General features: G+C 37.5%; 2 protein-coding genes across 3 annotated transcripts in view; both read right to left on the reverse strand.

The window, feature by feature from the left end:
- Positions 1-7,845: 7,845 nt before the first annotated feature.
- On the reverse strand, positions 7,846-8,550 carry LOC149803289 (uncharacterized). The gene has a single exon (XM_089953912.1). It carries the CDS (start codon positions 8,548-8,550, stop codon positions 7,846-7,848), a length of 705 nt encoding a protein of 234 aa, XP_089810038.1.
- A 5,122-nt stretch (positions 8,551-13,672) lies between these two features.
- Positions 13,673-27,988, reverse strand: part of LOC149803290 (uncharacterized) — a 169,908-nt gene continuing 155,592 nt past the window's right edge. For both annotated transcript variants that reach the window (XM_089952978.1, XM_089952979.1), the window contains one exon: positions 13,673-27,973. In XM_089952978.1, coding sequence (XP_089809104.1) covers positions 27,857-27,973 — 117 coding nt within the window. In that variant the 3' untranslated portion in view covers positions 13,673-27,856. The remainder of the gene's footprint in view (positions 27,974-27,988) is intronic.

The following is a 27,988-nucleotide window of genomic DNA, read 5'->3' on the forward strand; positions in this document are numbered from 1 at the left end:
ACATTTACGACAACGAGACTTTTGCCAAGTATTTTCGTACCCCGGTAGAACTGAACCAAGGACTGAATTTGATCTTTGTGTACTCCGATGTGGTGGAGTACAACGTGGTGGGACACACCTCCGTGCCGTTACTGCGTGTCATTCCTTTCAAAGTGGATTCTGCCACGAACGCTGACGAAGAAGGTGGAAACACTTACCACGTCCACCGCGAATTTGTCCATCCTCACTATTTGCCGGTCAGCAAGTCATATTTGGACACGGTCAACATTACTATAAAAGGAGATTTGGGACAAAATATTCAATTCACCAAAGGAAAAGTCACGGTGAAACACCATTTTCGAAAACGGTTATCTCACGACTCGTAAGTAAGTCATGTATCCAGTGTACCGAGGGGTTGCACGACAGCGAGGACACGGTTTAGGAGACATGTTAAAATAGGCCTTTCGTTCGGTGGCCCCGGTGTTGAAACCGATGGTGACACGCGGATTGCACGCCTTGAAAGATGCGGCACTGACGCAAGGCAAAGAATTTCTCCAAAATGTCATCATCGACAAACAAAACCCTAAAGAAGCCTTCATGAGGGCTGGCAAAAATGTCCTGCTGCAAACAGGCAAAGACATTTTAGGTCGAAGAGACACACCTATAAATGCCCTGCACGCTACCGAGTCAGGCATTCAGCAAGGACAAGGCAGAAAGAGACGACGAAGAAAACACCCTTTCACCAGACTTCAAGCTAGAAAGGCCAAGAAAAGAAGAACCGTTCGAGACTTAGACGTTTCGATTATTGAAACACAGAGAAAAATGATGCACCGAGAGTCTTGCGCTTGTTCCAAGACGGAACTGGATCTGTTTGCCATGCCCCCCACCATGATGACGATGCAAGAATCCCAGTGGGTGGAATTTCACCCGGTCTCCTCATTGACCGATTCCGCTCCCATCGAGTTCGAAATCAAAGGACAGCCCGAAGATTACATCGATCTGAATAGCAGTTACCTGTATTTGAAAGTCAAAGTGAGCAAAACGGACAACATCAATCCTGGAGCCAATGATAGGGTAGCTCCTGTTAACAATTTCATGCATTCCTTGTTCAGCGAAGTGGACTTGTACTTGAATAACAAACTAGTCAGCAGCAGCATAGATACTTACCCTTATCGCGCCTACCTGGAAAATCTCTTGACGTATGGAAAAGAAGCCAAGAATACTCATCTGGATGCTTGCGTGGTATGGAAACCTGACACGGCAGGTGTAGACAAGTTTAACGACACAGTCCTGACAGAAGATGACAATCCTCACAATTTGGGGTTTAACACACGTAGAACTAAAATTCTGCAAGGGCGAAGTTTAGAACTGATGGATCGTTTGCATTTGGACATGTGGTTACAAGAAAAGTATTTGCTGAACGGGGTGGATGTCCGCCTGAGACTGAATCGTAGCACTGCCGCTTTCCATTTGATGGCTGCTGATGGTTCCACTTACAAAACCATCATCCAAGAAGCCAAACTCTACGTGCGTCGTGTGGAAGTGTTACCTAAAGTGGGAAACGACGTCAGTCAGACGTTGAGCAGAACGACCGCCAAGTATCCGATACGACGCGTGGAAGTGAAAACCTTCACCATTCCTGCTGGACAGCGATCCATGATCGAAGATCATCTGTTCCAAGGACAGTTACCCAAGTGTTTGATTGTTGGTATCGTCAAGAATTCAGCCTTCAACGGAGCCTACAACGAAAATCCTTTTGAGTTTAAGCATTACAATGTGTCCAAGATCGAGGTCAGTCGCGATGGCAAGACCTTGTGTACCCGACCTTTCGAGCCTAACTTTGCCCAGAAGAATTACTTGAGATCGTACTTGTCCCTGTACGAAGCCACCGGACAGTTAGGAACCAACACCAGTCACGGTATTACGTACGAGGATTATGAAGGAGGCTATGCTTTGTGGGCTTTCGATTTCACTCCTGACCAAGGCAGCGACGAGGGACATTTCCACCCTATAAAATCCGGCCAAATTCGTGTGGAAATTCAGTTTGCGAGTGCACTGGAAGCAGGGCACACAGTGAACGTCATCCTGTATGCAGAATTCGACAATACGATAGAAATTAACAGTTTGAGAGAAGTCATTCTAGATTACTAAAAGCCATGGAAGACTGTTATCCCTCTTTACCTAGTGGAGAAACTTTGGAGATGGAATGTGAGGAGACAGTGGAAAAAGAAGAATCCCAAGACAAAGACGAAGAAGTTGTCATGATGAAGTCAAGATGGCCGGAACAAGAAGCCCATTTAGTCTCCTGTGTTGCCAAACACTTGGTCGAAAAAATGACGGAATTAATCAAGAAAAATTGCTATGGATGTCAAAACGATCATCCCAGTCAAATTCAACACGATAAATGCCTGATGTTGAGTCAAGAAGAAAAATTGGACGAGTATCTGGACGAAGCTTGGAGTCTCATCTCGGACAAAGACGTGTTGCACCAGTGGTATAAAGACTTGCGTGAACATTCTTGTCCACCATTAACCACTCAAGAGATCCATCGTATCGAAGCTCTCCTGAATCAAAGTGAGGAGACGAAACGAAGAAACGGTTATTTGTCAGACATTTTCAAGCAAAAAGTCAGGATCGAATTGACGACTTATTATTACCTGTGAAGAAGAAGAAAAAAGCACACACAAATCAATGGATACCTGGGAACTTTATTACCTTTTGAACCACAGTTCGTATACGGCTTCTTGGAATCCTGTCGTCTGTGCTAAAGATGAACTCCCTCATCGCAAACCTAAAGACCATCAAGCTTACGTGATCAACACGGACGACAGTCATCTCCCAGGAACCCACTGGGTAGCCGTCTACTTTCCTCAAGAAGGATGTGTGGAATATTTCGATTCGTACGGATTGCCCCCTTTGGAAGACGATATCATCGACTTTATGAGAAGAAATGCTCAAACCACCCGATTCAATAATGTGAAATTACAAGGTACAGATTCCTTGGTGTGTGGACAGTACTGTGTGTATTTTCTGCATCATCGCAGCCTGGGCTATTCCTTAGAACATTTAGTGACTCATTTTGATCCTCGTTCTTCTGCTAGAAACGATGTGAAAGTAGATCGATGGTTTTGTGACCATTATGCTTATCTTTTGTCTCAAGCTAGGAAACGTAGTGTCCATCAATGGCCTAATGATTTCCAACAGTGGAAATCACAATTTTATTCACAACGTTGTCAGCCCTGTTTAAAGTAGACTGTCAATTGAGAAAAAAGTGTTTGTGATTTGTAAAGATTGTTTGATGTTATATTGTTGGATTATTGTTAAAAATGTTAGAGTTGTTGTTTAGTGTTAAGTGCTTTTTGAATAAAAAATGTTGTGTTTTGAAAAAAAATGCCTTTGTCTTTTGTTCAGCTATAAGAATGTTGGATTGATGCTCTTTCATTTCTTACTATCCCTCTCATGACACTCACTGAACGTTGCGGCTCGAAAACCGTGTGGGGGATGTTTTCCTTCACGTCCGCGCTTTGACTTTAAGAACCGGGGTTGTTTCCAGTCTAACCATCCATTGTCGACTCATCCTCCTAAGAAGATGTGCTCCAAACTAGCTAAGCTCAACGAAGCCTACGTGAATTTGCATAGGGTCAGACACAGTCTGATACCGAAGCCAGAAGAAATAGAGAATGTGAGAATGTTAAAAATCACTGAAGACCTGATAGAAGAGCTCTTCAGAGAAGAAATGAACAGGGAGAAAGAAGAATGGACAGAGAAGTACAGACTTCAGAGACAGCAGCAACAGCAGCAACAACAACCTGAAGCTGACAGAGGCTTTGTCGATTGTCGTATCGACACCAAAGAGTTCTTCTTCTCTTTCCGAAGAAGCAGACCTATCGCCAGAAAGTCTATCCTCAGAGGACATCGCATTCTTAGAAACTAAAAATGAATGCCATAGCAAACAAAAAAAAACCAGCCCTTTTCAGGGCTACCCAATACTCTAGAAAAGAAATAACTATCTATTTGCCAATGTGTGTAGGTAGAGTAGTGTGAATATAAACACTAACTCTTTTTTAAAAATGTGAGGGTATGTGTTTGTGTGTTTGTGTTTGTAAGTGGTTAAGTAAGTTGGTATGGATAGTAGATTAAAATGATGTCTTTTTTGGTGTTTGAGGTGTAAATTTGGGGTTAGATTGGATTGCTTTGCGTATGTGGATAGCCTATTGAAGTGATTTATAAAAAAATTTAAAATAGTGATGGGTAGCATAAAAAAGTGAGTGAGTGTTTCTTTTAGGTCCGCGCGTTGTTGTTGTTTGGTCATGATCTAGGTAAGATCAATTTTATGTTTTTAGGGGGATGTTTTCCATCACGTCCGCGCTTTCAGTATAAATTAAAACTCGCTCGGCAGTCTAGCTACCCTTGTTGATTGATCAACACCAGAAGAATGAACACCAGAATAGTGAAACTGTTAGAACTCCAGATGCACCTGGAATATGCCAGGCGCATACTAAATGAACTGGCCGCGGAGGCCATTGTCGAAGAAGCAAGAATGAAAGAGGAGGAAAGAAGAAGAAAAGAAGAGGAGGAGAGAAGAAACAAAGAAGAGGAGGAGGAGGAAAAGGAGAGAAGAAGAAATTTCAGAATCCCAGAAACCGAAAATTGGGATTCTGAAGCCACATATCCTGCCTCTGCACTCCCAAGAAGAAAGGTATAAGAAGACTGGGGAAGAAGATGCGTGTGTGGCGCCAGGCCAGGAAGGTGCAACCATTAGATAGGTGCATCTGGAGTTCAAAAAACAGCCCTTTTCAGGGCTACCCAATACTCTAGAAAAGAAATAACGATCAATTAGCCAGTGTGTGTAGGTAGAATAGTGTGAATATAAACACTAACTCTTTTTTCATTGTGTGAGGGTATGTGTTTGTGTGTTTGTGTTTGTAACCCTTCACGTAAGTTAGTGTGAATAGTAGATTATGGGTTTCTTAGCGTATGTGGAGAGTATAGTTAGGGTTTTATTATATGAAATGAGAAAAGTAGGGGGATGTTTTCCTTCACGTCCGCGCGTTGTTGTTTTTGGTCATGATCTAGGTAAGATCAATTTTATGTTTTTAGGGGATGTTTTCCTTCACGTCCGCGCTTTCACTATAAGAACCCACAGTATTCGTCGTTCAAACCATTCTACAAAGAAGATGGCTTCTAACCAAATGGACAAAATGCAAACATTGCAAGACGTTTTAGACAATTTAGGAATGATAGAGCAGATGTTAATAAGACTCGTTGAAGACCACTATTCCTATAGTCCCCATCGTGTAAAGATGGAAATTAATAACTTAAGAAAGGTAAAGGACAAGATAAGTGGTGTCATGAAAGAGATAAAGGAGGAGAAGGAGGATGAAGAGGAAAGAATAAGAATACGCAAATGGAACGAAAAAATTGAAAAAGAAGAAGAAAATGAGAAGAGGAAGAAAGAAGAAGAGGAAGAGGAGAAGAAAGAAGAGCAGGAGAAAAAAAAGAAAGAAAAGGAGAAAGAGTGTAGGAGAGAAAATAAGAAGTTGGTTGAGAAAAAGAAGAAATTAGAAGCAGAAGAAGAAGAAAAACCAAAGGCCCTTTTCAGGGCCAGCCATATTTCTCGAAAAGAGAATGACTTTTCAATTGCCTACCCCTTTTTTAAATTTAAATTTTAAATTTAAATTTAAAAAATTTAAAAAAAAAAAAAAATCCCATGTTCAATTCCCCTTGAGGCTAGAGTGACCCAAAACTTTTTTCCCATGTTCAATTTCCCTTGAGGCTAGAGTGTCCCAAGACTTTTCCCATGTTAAATTCCCCTTGAGGCTAGATTGTCCCACGATTTTTCTCCATGTTAAATTTCCATTGAGGCTAGATTGTCCCAGGGGGTCCTGTAATGCTAATTCCCATTGAGGCTAGGGTATCCCACCTTACTACTCACGTTTATTGGGTATTATGCACACTGAGTAAATCGACACATAGACTTTTACTTTGGTGTCCTTTAGAGGTTCGTAGGGGCTCTTTTATTATTTTGAATCCCTCCTCTGGCGCCAAAAACACTTGACCTGATCCGGCTCTGATACAGGTAGGATTTGCATGCCTTTAAACTATTTTACTGAATATCCCTTACTTGATTAAATACAAAATGCATACTTAACGTGATAAAACAACACAGATCTCTTCTAATAGATTTTGTACAATTCAACAAACACTTCCCGAAGTTGTATGTTAGTGGCTCCATTCCACTGCTGTAGATTAAAACAACTGATACTTAATTAGATTATCGATGTGACTGACGGTCGATTGACTCTTTTCGTTTTAAAATAAGAGAACACGCCATGATTACCGGTATACTGTTTACAATGAAACAGAATTAAAATGTTCAAACACGGATTTCACATGACATGTTTAATTGGTGTTTATTTCTTTTTTCAACCCGTTAGCAGTTACCATGTTTTTTAACTGATCACAATTTGACTATATATTATTTACAATGTGCTTGGAATTATTTTTACAATAAAATGTAACAAACGATGTGTGTACACCTTTTTTGTAATCATATGTTATATGTTTTTTTATCTTATAGGTGTTGTCTAATGTTGTAATGCGCTTAGAGCTTCTAAAGATTAGGCGCTATAAAAAAGTCCTCATTATTATTATTATTATTATTATTATTATAATTATTAAACACTGCTAATTTCACGATGTTAATTCTAACTATTCGGACATTAACCTCCATCTTCGACGATTAAACGAGCTTTATATCAAGGTCAGATGTACCAGTTCTAATCGCAATTTTCTACACACTCAAGACACAGGATTCAATTTTAAAATATTCTTTGAAAGACAACGTGATGCAAACCGGACACCGCGTTATAAGCGGGTTCGCGAGTTATCAGATCATGAGTTATTGAGGAAGCGGTGTACTTAGCATCACAAAGGGAGTAAATCTGTGCAGTCAGCATGGTTTGCTGAAATTTACACACCACAACTTTGCGAATACTCCACATATAGAGTTCAAACTTGAAACCACTGAGATTCACAACCATGGTGGCTTGGTAGTTATCAGACTCATGACCAGAAATATGGTTTCTAGTGCTCACAAGCTCTGCCAGTTAGATGAAAGACCACTTCATTAATATACATGGATTTTGCTCAAAAGTGAACTCATCAGAGGTCTTGATGATATAACTGTACATACCAAATCTGATAAAAATCTAACCTTTAGGGTTATCACAAGCAGAACCAATCAAATGCAAGATCATGATATTGATATGCATGGATGTCGCTCATAGTAGAAACCATCTGAGATTTTTATGATATAAACTTACATAAAATTGGATCAACATCTGATTAAAAATATGGCACCTATTGTGGTCAAAATTTTAGCCAATCAGACACAAGATCGCCTCATTAATATTCATTGATGTTGCTCATAACTGAACACATATGAGACTTTGATGAAATAAGCTTGCATACCATATATTGCAATATCTAAAAAAAAATATGGTCTCTGGAGTGTTCATCTGAGAGCCTGATGACAGAGGCTTACATTCCAGATCTGTTAAAAAATATTAATAGGCACTCCAGATCAGATGTAAGATCACCTCATTAATGTATGTGGATTCCGATCATAAATGAAGTTGTAGTTAGTCCATCAAGTTGATGAGGACCACTTTAGTCATCCATCTTTTATCGGGAACAAATGGTCTGTGGGTGCAAAAGTGGCCGATGTGCGCCCTGAATGTTCTGCGGCATTGTGGACATGGGATGGTAGCAGCGCTGATCGTGGGGTTACTGGCTCGGGACTTCCTGGTCTGCTTTCGTTGTTTTGCTGCGGCTGTTAGGTTAGCCTCGCAAGCTGCAGCACATTCAGTGATTCAACATCTTTGCATGGCGCTGATATACTATCCAGGTTTCGCAGGCGTATAATAACACAGGGAGTGCTATCGCTCTGTATACCTTCAACTTCGTCTGAACACTAATGCCTCTTCTGTTCCAGACCTTGGTGTGTAGTCTGCCGAATGCTGCGCTGACCTTTACAATCCTGGCATTAACTTCGTCATCTATTACGACATTCTGGGACAGAGTGCTGATAAGATAGGTGAACCTGTTCACTGCGTTCAGTTTGTAGCCGTTGACTGTGATGCTTGGCTCAGCATACGGTTTTCCTGGGGCTGGCTGATACATTATTTCGGTCTTCTTTGTGTTGATCGTAAGGCCGAAATTTGTGCAAGCATCAGAGAACTTCGACACTGCTTTGCATGTCAGCTTTATAACCAGCGTTGAGGGTGCAGTCATCAGGAAATAGAAAGTCCCTGATGATGTGTGTTGTGACCTTAGTTTTGGTTGGAGCCTCCTGAAGTTGAACAGTTTGCTATCAATTCGGTATCTGATGCTGATTCCCACGTCACCATCTCTGAAGGCATCGGTTATAATGGCTGAGAACATGAGACTGAAAAGTGTTGGCACCAGTACACAGCCCTGCTTCACTCTGTTTGAGACAGGAAAGGGATTTGATGTCTCATCATTGTTCCAGACTCTAGCTTCCATACCATCGTGGAGTTGCTGTACCATGGTGGTAAACTTCCACTGGCATCCATACTTGGCTATGATCTTCCACATGCCCTCTCTGCTAACAGTGTCAAAGGCCTTGGTCAGGTCGACATAGCTAGAGAATAGGTCAGTATTCTGCTCTTGGCTTTTCTCTTGCAACTGCCTAGCAGCGAACACCGTGTCGATGGTTTCACGCTCCTTTCGGAATCTACACTGGCTTTCTGGTAGGAGTCCATGGTCAAGGTGTCATGTGAGACGGTTGAGGAGAATCCTGGCGAGTATCTCGCCTGCGATGGAAGGCAAAGACAAACCTCAGTAGTTTTCACAAGCTTAATGATTTCCTTTGCGCTTATACAGGTGTATAATATTATCATCCCTTCTCCTCAAAGCATACCTAATTGCGGGGATGCTAATATTATACACCTGTAAATTGCGGAGATCGTCTCTTTTTGCCACATGAGAAGAAACAACTGATGAAGCTTTTCAGTCAGAGCTGCACCGCCTTCCTTGTATATCTCTGCTGGGATTGAGTCTGAGCCAGGAGCCTTGCCACTAGGGAGCAGACGTATTGCTTTCTGGGTCTCTAACATGGTTGGTGTGTCATCCAGTGATTCAATGACTGGCACTTGGGGCAGCCGATCAATAGCTTCATCACTGTGGATGTTTGGCGGTTCAGGACGCAGTTGAAGTGTTCATCCCACCCTTCGATTATCTTCTCTTTGTCTGTGATCAGTGTGTTCCCATCCGCACTGAGGAGAGGGGATGATCCTGATGATGATGGGCCATAGACTTCATTCTGCGCATCATAAAACCTGTTCATATCATGCTTGATGACGTGGCTTTGGGTCTCATCAGCTCTGTTACTCAGCCAGGAGTACTGCATCTGCCACAGTTTCTGTTGAACAGTCCTGCGGATGTCACTGAAGACATCTTTCTTTGAAATGAACATTGGATCATTTAGGTATGCTTTGTGGAGGTGATGTTTTTCATCCAACACCTGCCTGATGTTTACGCAATTTTCATCAAACCAGTCCTTGTGTTTTCTGGGGGAAGGCCCTAAGATCTCTGTGGTGGTGTTGTAGGCTAGCTCTCTAAGGGTCGCAAAGGCTGCCTCCACATTCTGGGTGTCCAGAAGGGTGGACTGAAGATGGTTTTCTAGAGTGCTGACAAAGGTCGATTTGGAGTTCGAGTTCTTCAGCTTGGCGATGTTCAGCCGTTTTGGAATCTTCTTGCCTTGCGGGCGTCTTTTAGGTTGGATACGGATGTTTAGCTTGGATACTACAAGGTGGTGGTCAGTCCAACATTCTGCACCACACATGGACTTGGTCACCAGTACATCCTGCCTGTCCCTCTTCCTATCACGTAGTCAATGAGATGCCAGTGCTTAGATCAGGGATGCATACATGTCGTCCTGTTGCAGGTAGGGAGGCGGAAGACACTGTTGGTGATGAGCAGTTCATGCTCTGCGCAGGTCTGACGCGGCCGACGCCATATTTTCCAATGACCCCTTCCCAGGAGATGTTGTCAGAGCCGACTCTTGCACTGAAGTCACCAAAGATGACGAGCTTGTCAGATTTGGGAACAGAGGTTATGATAGAGTGGAGTTCATAAAAATTGTCCTTTTTTTCATCTGGATTGGCCATGGTTGGAGCGTAGGCACTGATGATCGTGACATGCTTTCTTCCATTCGACAGTGGGAGTTTCATGGTCATAAGCCTGTCGTTCACACTCTTTGGAAGTCCAGCTAGCATGTTAACAAAATCTGTCTTCACTGCAAAACCTACTCCAGCCTCACGTCGCTCCTCACTTCCTCTTCAACACCAAAAGAAGGTGTAGTCAGTGCCTCTTTCACAAAGTTCGCCCTCTCCCGCAAGGCAGGTTACACTTAAGGCTGCAATATCGATGTTGTATCTGGCTAGCTATCTGCCAGTCAGGGCAGTTCTCCGCTGAGGTCTGTCAGCATCATTTCTGTCTTAAAGTGTGCGCACGTTCCGTGCGCCGAGGGTGTGAGGAACGATTTTTATCTTTTACTTTGTAGTGTTTCCACCGCTGATGTAGGGTCCCCTCCAGCCGCGGATAGCTGGCTTGGGAAGGATGGAGCAATCCATTTTTAGGTCACCTTTTCTAGCCCCTTCCTAGTGCCATGGAGGTGAGTAGTGCTAATCCTAAAAAGGGCTGCTCAGTCGCTCAGGGGGCTGCCGAACACCACTTCTGTTCAGTGTCAGTGAAGAACGACCATATGGCCTAAGCCGCCTTGTGCAGATTTGTGGCTACGGCTGCCAGTGTACCTACACCTGCCGCTTCGTCACTCGTCTGTTACCACAGGAATCTGGGGAGAAGGATGACCGAGTGACTCGCAAGTTGTCTTGGTTTCAAGTAAGGAAGAGTTGCGCGTCGTCGACCTCACTCTCTCGTCCAAGACCATCTGGATCCAGTGGTAAGGCAAGGTCAAGACGGCTGGAGATGCAATCGGACGTAATAGTAAATTAATGCAAGATCTTGAGGATATAAAACCTTACATATAAAATCTGATAAGAAATAATGCATCTGTAGTCTTCGCAAACATGTACTGATAACAATGAGCCATCAAACAATGTGCAGGACCATGCCATAAACTGGTCTTTGGTTATGTTAACTCAAATTCAGGAAGTAGATGTTCTTCATTTAAATGGATGTCATAAGTTACTGCAATGAAGGGACTGATGCACCAATGACTGAAAAGAATTGTCAGAAATTTGAGATAAAACCATTTCTTCCTTTTCATTTCTGAGTGCTGAAACCATCTCCAATGTTTTTGTTTAAAGCAATAACAAGTTTCAAAGTAGCTGCTCTGCTGGATGCAAGATGAGATTTTCATGAGCACAAACTAGACATGATTTTATGCCTTTTGATGAGAACTAAATCATCAAGTGAATATGGCCATCAATTCGAGAGGTACAAGATTTTCGATATATTGCTGTGATGCAATGCCATGCAATGTATGTCACACCACAAATAACGTAATTCAGATCAATTAGACATTGCATGACCTTTGATGAAAATCCTATGTTGATATGATCATCCATTCTGGAGAAGTCACAATAACCCGATTTTCAAACACCATAGTAGCCATACTAGACGTGAGATCTGCACGATTTTAACTCAGAACCAACTAGATATCATAAGAAATTTTGTGGTGGAAACCCCATGTCAGTACAACAATCTGCTGAGAAGTAGCAGCAACAAGATTTTCAAGATAGTTGCCATGGCAGCTACAATGACTTGCAGATCAGCACCATTTTCAATGAGATCCAACTTGATATCACAAGAGAAATATTTTGGGAAAAACCCTATATTGATAAAACCATCCATCTAGGAGAAAGAATAACAAGATTTTCAAGAAGGCCACAGTGGTAGCCATATTGGAAGTCAGATCAGCACCATTTTCAGTTGGGACCAACAAGACATTATAAGAAGTCTTCCTGTGAAATGTCGATATAGTATGAGCAAGAACAAGATTTTCAAGATGGCTGACATAGTGGCCAAATTTATGTCTGATTGGTACCATTTTCATTCAGAGCCAACAAGATATCACAAGCCTTCTTGTGAAAACATGTCAGTTTGATTTTCTATCGAGATGGAGTAGCGATAACAAGATTTTCAAGATAGTGGCTACAATGAATGCCATATCAGCACGACTTTCATTTAGGTAGGTTCAGCTAGATATATTAGTATCTCGAGAAAACACCATGCGAATATGACCAACCAGCTAGGAGTAGTGATAAGAAGATTTTCATAAGGGACACTGTAGGTCTGAGCAGTACTGTTGCATTGGGAACCAACAATGCACCATAAGAAGTCTTGTATATTAGTCTGGAAAAAGAACACTACATGTATCATCAAATGAATTAAAATTTTCCTATTTACATTGGATTTACTCTTTTTTGGGTGTATCAATTTTCATGGATTTAGTGGTTGCTCCAAAACACAAAATTAAAGACCCAATAAAGAAAACATGAGCCTCACATGAAGATGGTACTCCCTCTTCATTTTCTTAGCCATAAATTCCAAGTGATCAATCAAAGCTCAGATATGTGATAACTCAACATCATTACCAGAATAAATTATTATCTTTTTTGTTTTATCTTTCTTATTCATTTGACCCTTTATGAAGAACAAAAAATCATTTACAAATCAATGTGAGATCAGGATTGAGAGAGAGAGAGAGAGAAGAGAGGAGAAGAGAGAGAGACAGCATATGGTATTTAACTACTAGCATCACGGAAAATTAAAGGCTCTTGAATTTATCTTGGAAGATTAGATTTAATTCTCATCTACATTGATCATTCATCCAAGTACAACTGTTTTAGACAACAGATCTCTGACAAAACCGCACTTGTATTCTGTCATTCTCAGTGATTTATGATTTACCATCATTTATAATCCATCTGAATGACTAATCTACATGAAGCATAAATAAATGTAAGCATTTATGCCTGAATTATAACTAGGAAACTTTCCTTTCAGAATTTAAATCCTCCTGATACCACATAAAATTTAAACCATATATATGTATGTTATCCAAAGATTTGGGTTTGGAATTGTGGGTTTAAGGCCACTTTTCTGCACATGATCGGTTTATACATGGTGGCCTGGACATTTTGGTGCAGGAAGAACCTAGGAAGAACCAGTGACTCACTCGAAGCTGCTGGCAAGTTTCTCACGTACCCACAATGGTCGAGCCGAGACTTGAAAAAACATGGACAGAGGTGAGATGTCACTGGCTTGTAAAGCAAGCACCTTAGACCACTCCGAGTGATTTGGTGGTCATCTGGGTCTCGCTTAATCCAAAGGAAGAACAAGACAATAAAATACTAAAACTATTGCTTGAAGCACAGGTACCAATTAAACACTATGTATATTATACAATAATTACAGTCAGTACTAAAAGCTTACGCATCACTGATTTTCAGATGAAAAACAAATAAATAAACATCGTTATTTACAGGCATTTAAAAATATTGTTTTAATCTTTCAAACCTTTGTTGCCAGCAGATTTATTTTCTTTTGTATTAATTTTTTAAAAATATTTAGAGAGGTTATTACATGAAATTAAACAACTTTAAATATGTCAACATTGACAGGAAACTCAACGAAACTGATGTACCCATGACGATATTTTATTTTAAAATAGCATGAATACTGAAATACCTTTGAAAATAAATGAAACCACAGTAATTCAAAAGTACATAAAGTATTTGCACATTTATATTGATGAAATAATGATATATGGTATATGAACAAATGATGATGAACACGATATATATTTACATACAATTAGGCAGACATAAACTGTGTGTATTTAGTGACAACCAAACAAGTTAAAAAACAAACAGGTATGTCTTTGATTTAAAACAATGCTGCCTCTTAGATGTGGACTAATTTGCAGTGTGCAAGCTATGATGTATCATTCATATCTACCAAATCACTACAAAACAATCATACTGGCCTGTGCTTATTCATTTTCCTGACTTCTGCCAACCCAGTAATAGCCAAATGCAAGAACAACTGAAGCAAAAGACCAAGAAATCTGGGTTAGTAAGATGCTTTGTTGAAATTTCTTCCAATGTTGATGATTGCAAATGTTATGAAACAATTGTTTCAATGTAACTATAGATTTTGTATCTTCTTCCACCTTTTATGGCACATCAGCATTATTTGTCCAAAACTTAAAGGTCCCTATGACCCTATGACATGATGCCATGTGTCAAAGATGGCCATATCCTACTGAACAGTTTTTCATGTCATCTGAATTTTTTCGTACTTTTAGCGACAGTGGCCACATCTGATGGCAGATTAGCATAGTTTGTATAAAATTAAAAAATTTCTTGGCAAGCTGCTTTCTACAAATTTGGCCCCATTCTGTGAGTTTGTAAAGCCATTAAAAAGTTATTATATTTTTAATAATAGTGGTCATATTTGATGGTAAATTAGCACCTGTAGTACAAAGCCAAAACTTTCTATGCCAGGATGCTTTCTGTCAAATGTACTCAAATTTAGTTACGTTTTTCTGTTTATAGCAACAGAAACCATATTTGATGATAACTTGGCATATTTTGAACAATCTTAATAAGTACTTATGCCAGGATGTTTTTAATCAAGTTTCATTAAATTCTATTAATAGTATTTTTATAGCTTAGTACCTGAAAGGTTTTTTTGTTGCATTTTTAGCAATTCTGGCCATATTTGATGATGGATTGATTTAAACGGATCAAATTTGAAAGGTCTTCATGAAAGTACGCTTTTTATCAAGTTTAATGAAATTCTATTGAACTGTTTTGGTGAAGTCTTTTAAAGGTTTTTCTTTTCAATGGTGGCTATACATGTATTAGATGGCAGAATGGCATCACTTCCATAAATTTAAAAGGTCTTCATAACATGATGGTTTCTGTCAAATAAAATCTAATGTCAACCATTATGGGGATGAGATCATTTAAAGTTTGTTCTATTTTTCACAATGGTGGCCATATATAATGGTACATCACCATCATTTGTACAATGCCAGGATGTTTTATTTTTCAAATATGGTTAAATTAAATTATTTAGTGGTTTGGAGTAGAAATCATTTCAAGGTGTTCTAATTTTAGTAATGGCTGCAAAATATGATGGTGGAGAAGTGCCATTTGTAAAGAAAATTAATAGTCCTCTTACCAGAATGGGTCAAATTCTATTCAGCAGCTTTACGGATGAAATTTAAGGTTTTCCCATTGTTAATAATACTAGCTTTTGTAATGGCAGGTTGGCATCATTTGTACAAACCTGAAAGGTCTTGTTAAGATGTTTTCTGTCAAATTGTATCAAAATCTGTTCAGTGTCTTTTTACAGAAGTGGCTTAAAATGTTTTATTATTTTTAGCAATGGCGGCCAAGTCTGACAGCAGAAATCTGAAAGCATTTCATGCCAGGATATTGTGTGACAAGTTTGGTTAAATTATCGAGTGGGTTCTAAAGTACAATGGCTTTCGTTGATACATGAATGTGATGGACCATTCCATATGCTTACTTGTCCATTTTGCCAGATTAGCTATATAAAAAAAACTAAGACACCAGAAAGAACTTGGACAATCCTGCACAGAAGCAAATTACTGCAGTTCTCTTTAGAACTGGTCAAGTAACTATACTCATTATTTTCGTTCATTTTTAAAAATCCTATCACAAACATGCATTAAAAATTTGGTCAGTTTAGTTTCAAGATTATTTCAGATCAGCAATCAATCATTTTTTAAAACAGATAAACCAACAACCATGGCTGTAACCATGTGTTTATATTTGAAGTACGTTAAACAAATTTATTTTCAAGTCTTCAATATATTCATAAAGGAAATTAATAGCTGAGCTAGAAATTTACTAACAACACTGCAGCCTGAATATACTGGTAGTTTTGGCACTGTTTATACATCCATGCAACATATTCCAACTGTGGATGTATATACAACACACAAACCTAATATACAGATATCTATTTAGGTACTATTAATGTACTTCTCTAGACTCATACAACAGGTAATCATTAAAAATGCATGTAGACTAACAAAATATAATGTATGATTTAATTCATCTAATTTAACAAACTAACTCGAAAAACCAAATTAATAATCTAGACAAATGATCCCATATATATAACCCTGCCTGTTCCACATCTCACCCCTAACCCCACGATTAAGACAAGTATATAGTCCAACAAGAGTACAGAGGACATCACATTATAAAGCTACCACATGATTAATCATCCTCCATGTGGACACTAGATGGGCATGGCTGACTCTGGAGATTATGTCCAGTAGGTCTCAATGACATGGAGTTTGGTCAAGGTATATGGTTTAAAACTAAATTTACTGAGCAAATTCCATTATATTCTTATTAGAATGTAATGACCATGACCTCAGACCTTTACAATCTATAGGTTTCTTTATCAGCTTAAGTGAAATCCAACCACAAAGTTTGGTCACAGAATTTACTGTAACAAAAACATTTTTCTGCAAAACCCATTTAAATGTAACCTTTTCACTCCCAAAACTTTGGTCACAGTATGCAGCCTAGAACTAAAGGTTACTATGCACAAACATGTTTGTCTTTCAATCCAATTGATCTTGACCTAAGATATTTTGACTCCAAACTCAATAAGCTTCTTTCTATCCAATGTACACATCATTCACAAGCTTTGGTGAACATACCTGGTTATGATCTGTAATTTCTGTGGAGAAACCATTTTCTTCACTCAATCACAGTGAACTTGGCATTCAACCCCAGAATCAACAGGCATCTTCCTTACCTTTTGTACATATATAAAATGCAGAACTCTTACAAAAAGATTGAGAGTACAATGATTGGTCAACATGCAAATCTTCTAATGATGACCAGAATATGTACTGTTTCACAACAATCCACTGAAATCTTCCACTAATTGCATTAAAAATATTCTGTCATATATTTCATAGAGTTGTAAGCCAAAAACGGCAACAACTCATAAACAAATTGCAGGAGCACAAAGATTAGTCAATATATGCATCTTTGATGATGACCATAATATGAATCAAATTTCAAAGAGATCTAGAACTAGAACTAGAATACCATGAGTGGCACACTGTACAGTCACCCCATGTTTAATATATGTACCGGTTGTTCCATATGTAGATAACTGTAATTTTTGTGAAAAATTTCCGTTCTTCTTTCAGTCAGTAACCTTGACCTTGATCTTCATCTTCCTTACCCCAGTGTAAGCAATCCTCAAAATTTAGTCACAGTTTGTGATTTTGACTTAATATTATCTTATCTTCTTTCAGTCAATGGCCATGACATTTAATCTATCTAAAGGTTTCTGCCTTACCCCAAGTGGAATTCGTTGACAAGGTTTTGTCCAGGTATTGATGTAGAACTAATGTTATTATGTAGAAAGATTGTGTGTGAAGATGGTGGAGAACACAAGTTATTGTTCAGAAACCATTTTTCATCTTACAGACACAGTGACATTGGCATTTGACCCCAAATATAATAGGATTCTTCCTTGCCCCAAGTGCATGCTATCCACAAAGTTTGGTTCTTTCTGTTATGGTAACTCTGGCCTTTGAGCTTTTGATCACAAAATTAGTCAGGTTCTTTTTTACCCCAAGCAAAGGACATCAACAGATTTAGTTAGCTGTAGATGGTAGGCGATTCAAACTACTGTTTAGAAGCAACATTGGTAACAGATGGATGGGCATCACAACATAATATGCTGAAACTTATGGTAGGTATTAAAAAAATAGTCTGTAATGTAGAACTGAAATTACTGTGCATGGATCATTTTCCTTTTTTTTAGACAATGACCTTGACTTTGACCAAAAAACTGAGAGGCTTTCTCCATACCAAAAAAAAAAGCTAATCATAACCTTCAGCAAGTTTTGTGTTGATTCACTGAAAACTGCTCATAAGATTTTGTAACACAATGCAGTCAGTCCAAAATAGAAACAACCTATAAAAGTTCCTGGACCAAAATGATTTATTCACACATGAATCTTCAGGTGATAAAACACTATATTTAATAGGTTTTATGGCAACTCATCAAAAACTGGGGGACAAGTTATATTTGCAAGATTAAAACAGAATGAAGAACGATAAGCAGAAAGAAAAGCGGACACAAAGATTCCTAAATACCACCCTATTGATGTTGGTGTACATGTACATTAATTATTTTCTGCCTTGTTTGTATTTGTGTCGATTAATTTTAAGCAACTCCTGGTACAGTACAGATCACATAATATTTTGATTATTTAAGCTTCATGGTGGAGGACTTAATCACCTCCACTTATACTTCATGATAATGCTCCACAGTGGCAGGATAAAAATACATACAAATCACCACCGTGCCTCAGCAGGCACACAATTGACTGACATTCTTGAACATCCAATGAATGAAGACCACTCAAGGAAAGATTGAGATATTGAGAGTGATTTAAAATTGGATCCTGTTTGATGAATTAGTCATCTCTATTTCAGTCATATAAAAAAATAATTTCAAAAGCTGTGTATATTCAGTACAAGTATAATAATTTGATGCTTTTAGTTTAGTCAAAGAAATCTGTACAAACTTAACTTATGCATTGACATGACAAAAGGCATACCTTGTTGAGCGTCTATTGAACAGCATACATTTATCCTATACAAAGTAATCCTGAGAGATATGGACATTTAAATTCCAAATGAAAACCACTTCTGTCAAGAAAAAGCCCCCATAAAACTCCAAACACCAAATTTACAATGAAATGTGAACCACATGCTATGCTTCAGTCCTTAAGCAGTAATAGTGCAGTCATGAATAGACACAGCTTTCAACTAGTTCAGTTTTGACTGCATGTGTACTGTAAAGGGATTGACCATTTAAATTATATGGCTAGAATGTTCTTTCCGATTGGGATATCGTTTTTTTCTTTCACTGCAAGATAAATTTTTTGCAAGTAAAATAAAGAATGGATTAAGGTCATTTTTCTATACAACAAATCAGAGCAAGTCCATTGTTTTCAAGCATTTAACCCACCCACTATTGACATTAAATAGTCTGTCACTATTAAAGACTTAACTTCAACTTGAAAATTATCTGTAATTGACCTAAACTCAACTTATTGCTGAAATGAACAATAAATGTATACAATTTTCAAATCTAGAACATTCACTGATTTAAATTTCCAAAATTTAGGGTCTTCGGCATGGATGAATTGTCTCCTGATGTCTTCTATTACATGCTCATTTTTTTAATGAAGAAAATATAAAATCTAAATTTTTTATCACATTAAAAATAATAGTAAATCATATGGAATTGATAGATCAATAAACTAATCACAATATAGATAAAATTTTTTTACAAATATTTTGATGCAGATATTGAAGTATGCAGTTTCCAGTTTGATCATTGATAACTGATTCAAGTCCAATCAATCTGGGAAAATTTTAACTGTTACTGAAGCATGCACAAAGAATGTATCTACAGTTAAGTGCAAATGATTATGACAACTTATGCAGTAGTGATTTGGATTCCATATTTTATTGGGGGGGGGGGAGGAAGGAAAATTTACTAAAACAGTAAATGATCCTGAAATGCTTCAAAGCAGGTTCATATAATTTGTCTGTATTATGCATACCAGTACATGTAGTATGTAATAGGAAAATAAACAGAAATAGAGAAAGGTAAATGTTTCAAGTTTACTTGGTGATATACACATATAAGAATACAACTAATTTACAGTATATAAATACAACAAATGGACAAAGAAATATGACAATATATAGCAGAAAATGGACAAAACAAATCTGGCTAACTGTTGGTATACACAATCAATGACCTATTCATCAGCAACAGATGATATTATGTCTTGTGCTAGTTCAGACCCTCTGTTTTTAGGAAGGTTTGAATTGCAAAAATAAATGTTTTAATTTCATCAGAGTTACATGAAATTGCCAAACAATAATGTCTTAACTGCAAGTCAAAGCGGTTAAATGAATAGAACATGTCTTAATAATATTCCTTCTATTTGTCACATACCATATATACTTGCTTACAAGTCAACCTTTATTACTAAATAATTTATTAATGCAGAGTAGAGGTTGTCTTATAAGCAAGATATAAACAAAAATTAAAATCTGACCTTACTCCTCTTAGCTTGTACAGGAAATTGTGCACTGTTTTCTCAATTTAAATTGTTTTGATTAACTTGATAATTTAAATAAATATAACCTAAATCCTTTACCATGTAAAATCAGCACTGTTTTGATTTCCCCAGTAGACAATCCTTTAATGTGGCATGACTTTAATACTTGTTCAATGCCATGCTGAGTCCCTTTGATCACAACGCAGATGTCAGTGAAAGAATTCAGAACTTTATTTGATAACTCTGACGATGAAGCTGAATTCTTGGGCTTTGAAACAGATGATATTAGTGTGAATCACAAAAGTGTGGACTTTACTTACTTTATTATAATACTTTTGGAATTAATATATTACACAATTTTGTGCATGACATCATTCAGGATTACAATTTTTATACCTACATATGACATATAACATGGATTTATTATACAAAATGATTAAAAATGTTAAGCATTATGGATTTCATTACATGAAGATAGACAAAATGTAAGTTGTCAGTTTATTTGTAGATACTGAACTCGGTAATACATATGCATTTACTCTATGTTGGTTTTATCTTCATTTGTTCAGTGTGTGTCTATCCATCTATCCAGTTTGACTTGTTTATTTTTCCCTAAGTACAATTTTGACTCACTGTCCACATATCACCCCTTGCAGACAGTTTTGGCTTGTAAAAAAACATTTTGACTTATAGGAAGGTTATAGAAAAATGTTGCAGCCCTAAATGGGTGGGTGGGTGGACTTATAGTCAAATTGACTTATATGCGAGTATATACAGTATATCTGAGACTTGTATACATTACAAATGACTGAATGATCATGTTTTTTTTCAGTATCAAAAAGTACATGTAAGCAGATTATTCCTGAACCTGTGCCTCTTTGTGAACCTCTTTTGAACATGTCTGAAAGGGTAATAAAACAGTTAACCATGACCATCTTACTGAGACCACATCTACTCCATCGTGGTTACTGGATTTGACTCTGTGAGAAAGAATGGTGCACGTAGCTCTTCTCTGTCATCAATTGTGGCAACTCTGTTAAGATGCAGGGAGAACTGGTATTTTTTTCTTTTCTTAATCCTCTCCATCAAAGAGTAGCGAGAGCTGTACTTAACAATGTTGTTTTATTGGGCAACACCTGCATTGCTCTGAATGATCACAAATCAGTACACCATCTGAGACAATCCAACAAAGATAAAGTTTTATATTACACACAAACAATGAAAGACTCATTTATTAGCTAATAACATGTGTGTAATTGCCCACAATACACTTGATCTATCATTATTATATACACAAATACACAACCATTTACATCTTTTTTGCATTCAATGCCAATTACAATGTATGATAAGCACCACAAGTACATGCATCTGCTGCTGTGAAGACCCAAATCTGCTTTCACAAATGCACTGACATATCAGGTTCTTACTTAAAAACATAAGCAGAGGAACAGCAAAAACTTAATCTGTGAAATGATTTATATCAACTTTTCAGGCAAAGCAGGACAAGTACAACCTGTCCAGAATCAGCTAATTATAATCAACAAATGTTTCAATAAAATACAGATCAAAATGTAAATTACCAAGAAGCTCCAAGCATAAAATATACTGATTTCTTGTATGCTATTCAGAAGCTGTCCCAATCCATTCTCCATACTATATTAATGATGAATAGACATCACAAAAGGTGCATTATACTAGCTTAATCCATTATAATTTAATATGTAGTGTGATGAATGGCATTTAACAGTAATGAGAGATTAATAAAAACATACACTTAAACAAAGTTTACAACCTGTCTTATCTCTTGGGATAGCCAAGGTGCATGCACAGATGTGTATGTGTTTTGTTAACAATGTTAACAATGTAACATAAATACTAACAGGGCATATACAAGTCAAGAGGTTGGATACAAACGTCACCATGTATCATACAATTTTAAGTAGACAGAAGCAGACAGCAATTCAAAACATTCTCTGAAAATGTGGGTGACAAAAAGTTAGTGAAGTTTTCATAGACAATCTCTCAAATCCAGCTGACAACAATGGAAAAAAAGAGGACAATACAATCCTGGTCAGATATGTGTAAAATGAATATTGAGAAGCTATTTGCACAAGTGAAAAAAGTATGTTTGTGCACATAATAGCTTTTCTGTTTTGCAAATAAATTATGCACTGCATGAAAACAATGTGTGCAAAGGCAGTAAAGTACCTCAGACTTCAAAAGAAACAAAATCTGTACAACTTAACATTAAACAATCTACCTGGATTATAACTCTTTCCTGACTAATAAATGCTGCGAATCCCTTCTAACAATTCCAAATACAGGAAGAAAAAGTCCATATTAACAAGGAGTCTATACCAAATGGAGTGACTGACAAATAATCCCTTATGCATTTCATTTGCACTTAAGATCTATTTAATAACATGCCAGAAATAAATATGTCTGATATATGAAACAAATGTAATCATGAAGATGACAAAAATAGCAGATCTGAAAGGACACTGGCTACAATTTTGCCAGGTCATACAACAAAAATTCAGTCTCAAATTTGATCCAATATGACAAAACTTACAACATTAAATACTGTTAAACAATATGAATTTATTCCATGCACTGTAAGAGAAAAATGTCATATTCACTGCTAATCAGTTAATTAAATCAACCAGCAACAATCAAACAAGGCACCAACTGGCAAAAACTGTTGACTAAAGCTGTAAACAACCAATGAATTGAATTTCACACAAAACTCTAAAGTTTAACCTTATGTTTTATTGTGGCCACAAGAAAAGTAATACCCATGTCTTGTTATCTGCTTAAACAGGTGAGAAAAAAAAAGTATTATTAGTCGAGTACATAGGCTGGGAAAGCATTATTATCAGATCTAATGAGATGCATAACAATTAGTGTGAGTGTGTTCTGCTAATGTCACTTCCATATAGGAGATGATACAACTTTCCCATTAAATGTTCTGTATTTATTTTATCATTATTAAATAACCTTAAATAAACATTTATTGAAAGCGAATACTGGAACTTTCTTTTTAGTATGTAAGTAGATAGAAAGTATGTGTAATGAGGTGCCATGCAATGCATTAGAATATCCTGTCCTATTTCTGGATACATAACACGTGTAGAATCTCATAAGAGTGTTTAATGTAAAGATAACGTCAATAATTAAAATCCTCCATGTTAAAGGTTCCATACCTAGATGAACCAAAATGTTGAGAAAAGACAGGGTCCAACCTCTCTACACTGATTATCCACAACACAATGAGGAAAGAAAGGTCGCTGATGTTAAGAACCAAAAGCCAAACATATCAAATATTTTTCTGGTGTGTCATGCAGAAATGTCGTCTCTGCAGCAGATGTCCTGAACTTATGGCTTTGAATGGGGCCATAGAAATCAGTATGTGTCTAACATATCAACAGGTCTCAACAGCCATGAGACTTAAAAACCTGAAATAAATTCTGAGTAGAAGCCCAGTTTGTGCAGTTTTTGCAGTATAGACACTGCCCTTTACAAGCAAAAAAAAATCCTGGATTTTATTGTGGGATCCTTTGGAAGTTTCTTCAAGAAAGTAGGAAGATGAGAGTGGAGGGGTTTAAATAATGTAGTATGGAGACCTTTTGACATGATCTGGATCGCCCATCCTTTGCGAGAATGGTTGGTCCAAATGCAACTAAGAGATTAGTCTTGTGCCTCAAGGAGGTCACCAGAGAGTGTGGTTGTAAATCACTGACAATTGACAGAAGGCCTGGGGAAGGAGAAACCGTGTTCCTCTTGCCCCTCATTGCTTACCTCTAAAAACAGGGGCATATGATCACCTATAATTTGCTTGGTTAGGAGAAAAAACGAAAAAAGGGTAGCTGTTGATGAGAAATGCCACTGTGAATTCTCTGAAAAAACATGTTCCTTCTCTTGTATGTTTCAAAAAATGGCCTTGCATGATAGGAGACTGCACTGAAAGTTCAAGTGCAACACCTGTGCTTCTTGCTTTTTCACCACCTCAATTTGTCACCTTAAGAGAAGTGGACAGCTGAAATGGGAGAGAATGTATAGAAAAAAGGAATGATCATTAGTGGCTTTCTGGGCTAAACAAAAAAAATCGGATGTGGAAATCAAGTAAGGAGGAAGTCATCACAACGTTCTGAACTCACTTAGACTTTGCATTAAAGACTTATATGTATACTTTATCAGTATCAACATGAGATATGTGTAGCAAAAATATCTCTGAATGTGACTTTTTACTTAAAGTTGCATGCATCTTACTCACCATAAACAAGCTCTTGTGTTACCAGGATTGCAAATGCTCCAAAAGATACAAGGTAATTTTTGCAATCTTGAACAATATCAGCAAGATTCTGAATGACAAACTGATGTCATCATAGTGTATGTCTACCAAGGCTTTGACCTGGTAGGTAGAATTTCTTGAAGGTGGAGGATGGCATTCTGAGAGAGACAAAATCCTATAGATTTCTCCTATTGCTGTTGCAAACAAATTCCATCTGTTCCATTGCTGGGGAGGTATGTGCTGGTATTTCCACTTCATAAATTTCATCAATTGGAAATGATGAGGTATCATCATCATGCAGCATCATTTTGCCCACTGGATATGCCAAAAGTAGTGAGCATCATGGAATGCTAGTCTGGCATGGCTGCTTTGGTTCAGTTGGATGGTTCCTTCTGTTGAAATGGTGTATCAAAGATGAAATATCCTTTGAGGTCCAGTGGGCAGGTCGGTACAGTAAGCTGGCTATGCAGTCTGTTAGGACAACTAGTTCACTGGCTGTAGATAAATGACTCCTGACCACAGTATTTGTACATGGCTGGAACAGTTGGAATGGTGTACCAACGATGATACAGGCTTTGAGATCTCGCTGGAGCAGTATGGTTGGTATGGACTCTCTGTCCATACCTTATTTGTATGGAATGTCTGTACCATACAGGTTGAATTGCAAATCTTCATGTCCAGCTTGTTTTCTCAATATTGTCATGCAAAGATGAGATAAGTGATTGCATGACATCATGCCTTATTGGTGGGGTCCTAGGACTATCCCCAGTGCGATTATATTATATTAACGTCACTTCTACTGACAAATCAACAACAAAGCCTTTTGCATTATTGATCATGTGCAATTCCAAGATTTTATCTAGCACTGTGCATCATGCCCCAGACATACAGCATGATGTACAACCTAGTTACATTATTCTAACAGGCTGACCAGACCTAACACTAAACTCTTAATGCTGTGCACCATGTGAGGCTGCTGCTTGTACCATTTTTGTCTTCAAAATTTCAGAGCAAGTATTTTCATGCCATTATATGCATGAACACATCTTGTGTTTATCCTCCATGACCTTAACACTGCTATTGCTTGCTCGTCGTCTCTATAATGAAGACGAGGAACACACAGACACACATTGAGTGAAATAATGTAAACTGTTATCCAAATAATTTGGAAGCATAATAGCTGATAAGCACAACACCAAAACATTTCTCCAGTGAAACTTAATGTTACTGATCAAAATCACATGTGACAATAATGAACATTACAATAATTGCAAATATATGAATAAATTTACTGAAATTCACAAAAAAGTTACATGCATCACACAAAACATCTGGACTTACTCTACCTCTGAAAAAAAATGTTTATGATTTAAAATTAAGCTTTAGAATATAACTGGATTGTCTGGAAGGCATTTTAACACATTGCAACAAAAGTAAAAACTGGTTTAAATACACACACACACACACACACACACACACACACACACACACATACATACATACACATATAAAGATGTTTTTCTGTCTTTCAAGGAGGGCTGGATTTAGAGGTAGAAAAGTCAGTTTTCCTAATGTAATGGGATCAGGTAATGTATTTAACAGAGAAACATATGTCTATCTTTTCAACAATCGTTTGTGAAAAAGGAAGGATAATGGAGGAATATTTTTTTAAAGTAGGGAAAAAGTCGGGGAAGACTGGGGCATTGTACAAAGAAAAATTGGCTGAAATTTATATAAATAAAAAAAAATAATAATAAAACCATTACTTTTTGTGCCTTCTTAAGGTTTAACAAAAGGATGCTCTTGATCACTAGCTCTTTAGTCCAGGTTTCCTCTATTTACTTAGACACACATTTCTCCTGCCAAAATATACTGAGAGGTAAAATAGAAGTCTATCAAAATGAAGTTAGCAAAATTGCAATTTCTACTGTATACTGACATAATTGAAGAAAAAAGGGATAGTATGATAAAAATGAAATAATAAGGCGGAAAAGCTAAGGCTGTTGGAAAGACTGGTATTTCTATATCAGATAGTCAGAGAATTGCAAGTTCATTATATGTCTTGTTTATAGGTATATTATAAAATAACTTAAATGCCTCAAGACCACAAGTAACTTCTATATCAGATGTTATCAGAAATAATGCACAAATAAAAGCTAAAGAAACATAGCAAGTATAGTTAACACGACTTGTATAATATTCAGATATGACAAACAAGTGTTAAAAAAAGGAAAATATTAAAAGAAAAGTTGATAGTATATAATGATAAAACTTGATCCTAAAAGTAATGAGACTCTGAAAATTCACAATCACAGGTGATGAATAAACAAACTCCAATGTGAACGTAAAGAAAACTAAAGCAAATGCAATGGTGTGACATCACAAATCTCCAAGCTTTCACTGGATGTTTAAAAAGATTCACTTAAACCTCCCCCCATCCCCCGAACAAAGAGTGACCCATAGGTCACAACTCAAAAGCAGTAAAATATATTATACATTTCCCTGGTATAAATGCATATATTTAGTTCAGTCAGAAAATATCTGAACATGTCAGTGAATGTGAAACTTGTGAACATCTGACCTCTGAACACCTCTCTGAGAATGTAGTGACAGATGCCAAGGATGCTATCTCTCTTGCACATGGTTACTAAAGGGGAAACATAACTATGAAATTTACTCCTCAGTTTAGGTTTGGTGTTAGTGTTCGACAGCAAAGTAACTCAAGTCAGTTATTTAGTGCCAAGACAACTGGAACAAACTGCCTTGCACATGGTGACCACAGCTGCTGACCCAGGCTAATCTGATTGTAGTAGTCAAATTTGCACACTTTTAGTTGCAAGTTTTGCCTGATAACCATTACTGCCTCCACAGCTCCAGTCTCAGTTTGTTGCTTCTTATGACATATGAGAAGGAACAATGGGTTTATTGTACATACTCAACCCCAGAAAGGAAGTCAGCAGTTTGGGAGATGATGGTAATGGACTGCTGGAGGGTATCAATATCCCCAAAGAGGTGGAGGGTATCAAAATACCCAATGCTTTTTGTTAAAGGCTTTGGGATAAATTTTTGGTTTTGCTGAAAAATATCTTGATGAGTCCACAAAAAAGATGAGAATGAGTCAGGACTCTATTGGTCTAAAGAAAATTAAATTGATAATCATGTTTTCAATACACGTTTTCATCATTAATAGTTGATCTGTTTGATAAAAACAGAGTGATTAAATGGTTGTTAAACTAAAAATATAAAATAATCAAACAAAATATTTAAAATAAAGATCACAGCTGAGTTGGAGATTAAGTGCAAGCTACTCCATCAAATGACAACATTGTGGTGGTATTCTAATGGCGTTGACTGGAATTCCAAGGTAAGAATGTTCAGGGTCTGTATGGTTTTCCATGGACTCGGAATCTGTACAGACATGTATACTCCAAGTTTCCATGGTTACTGAGGATTCGAAGTTCAACATGTTGGAAAGATGGAGGATCTTTCATCTGAAAAAGGGAAAA

The sequence above is a fragment of the Sinohyriopsis cumingii genome, chromosome 3 (assembly GCF_028554795.1).
Source record: "Sinohyriopsis cumingii isolate HCF-2022 chromosome 3, ASM2855479v2, whole genome shotgun sequence".
NCBI lineage: Eukaryota > Metazoa > Mollusca > Bivalvia > Unionida > Unionidae > Sinohyriopsis > Sinohyriopsis cumingii.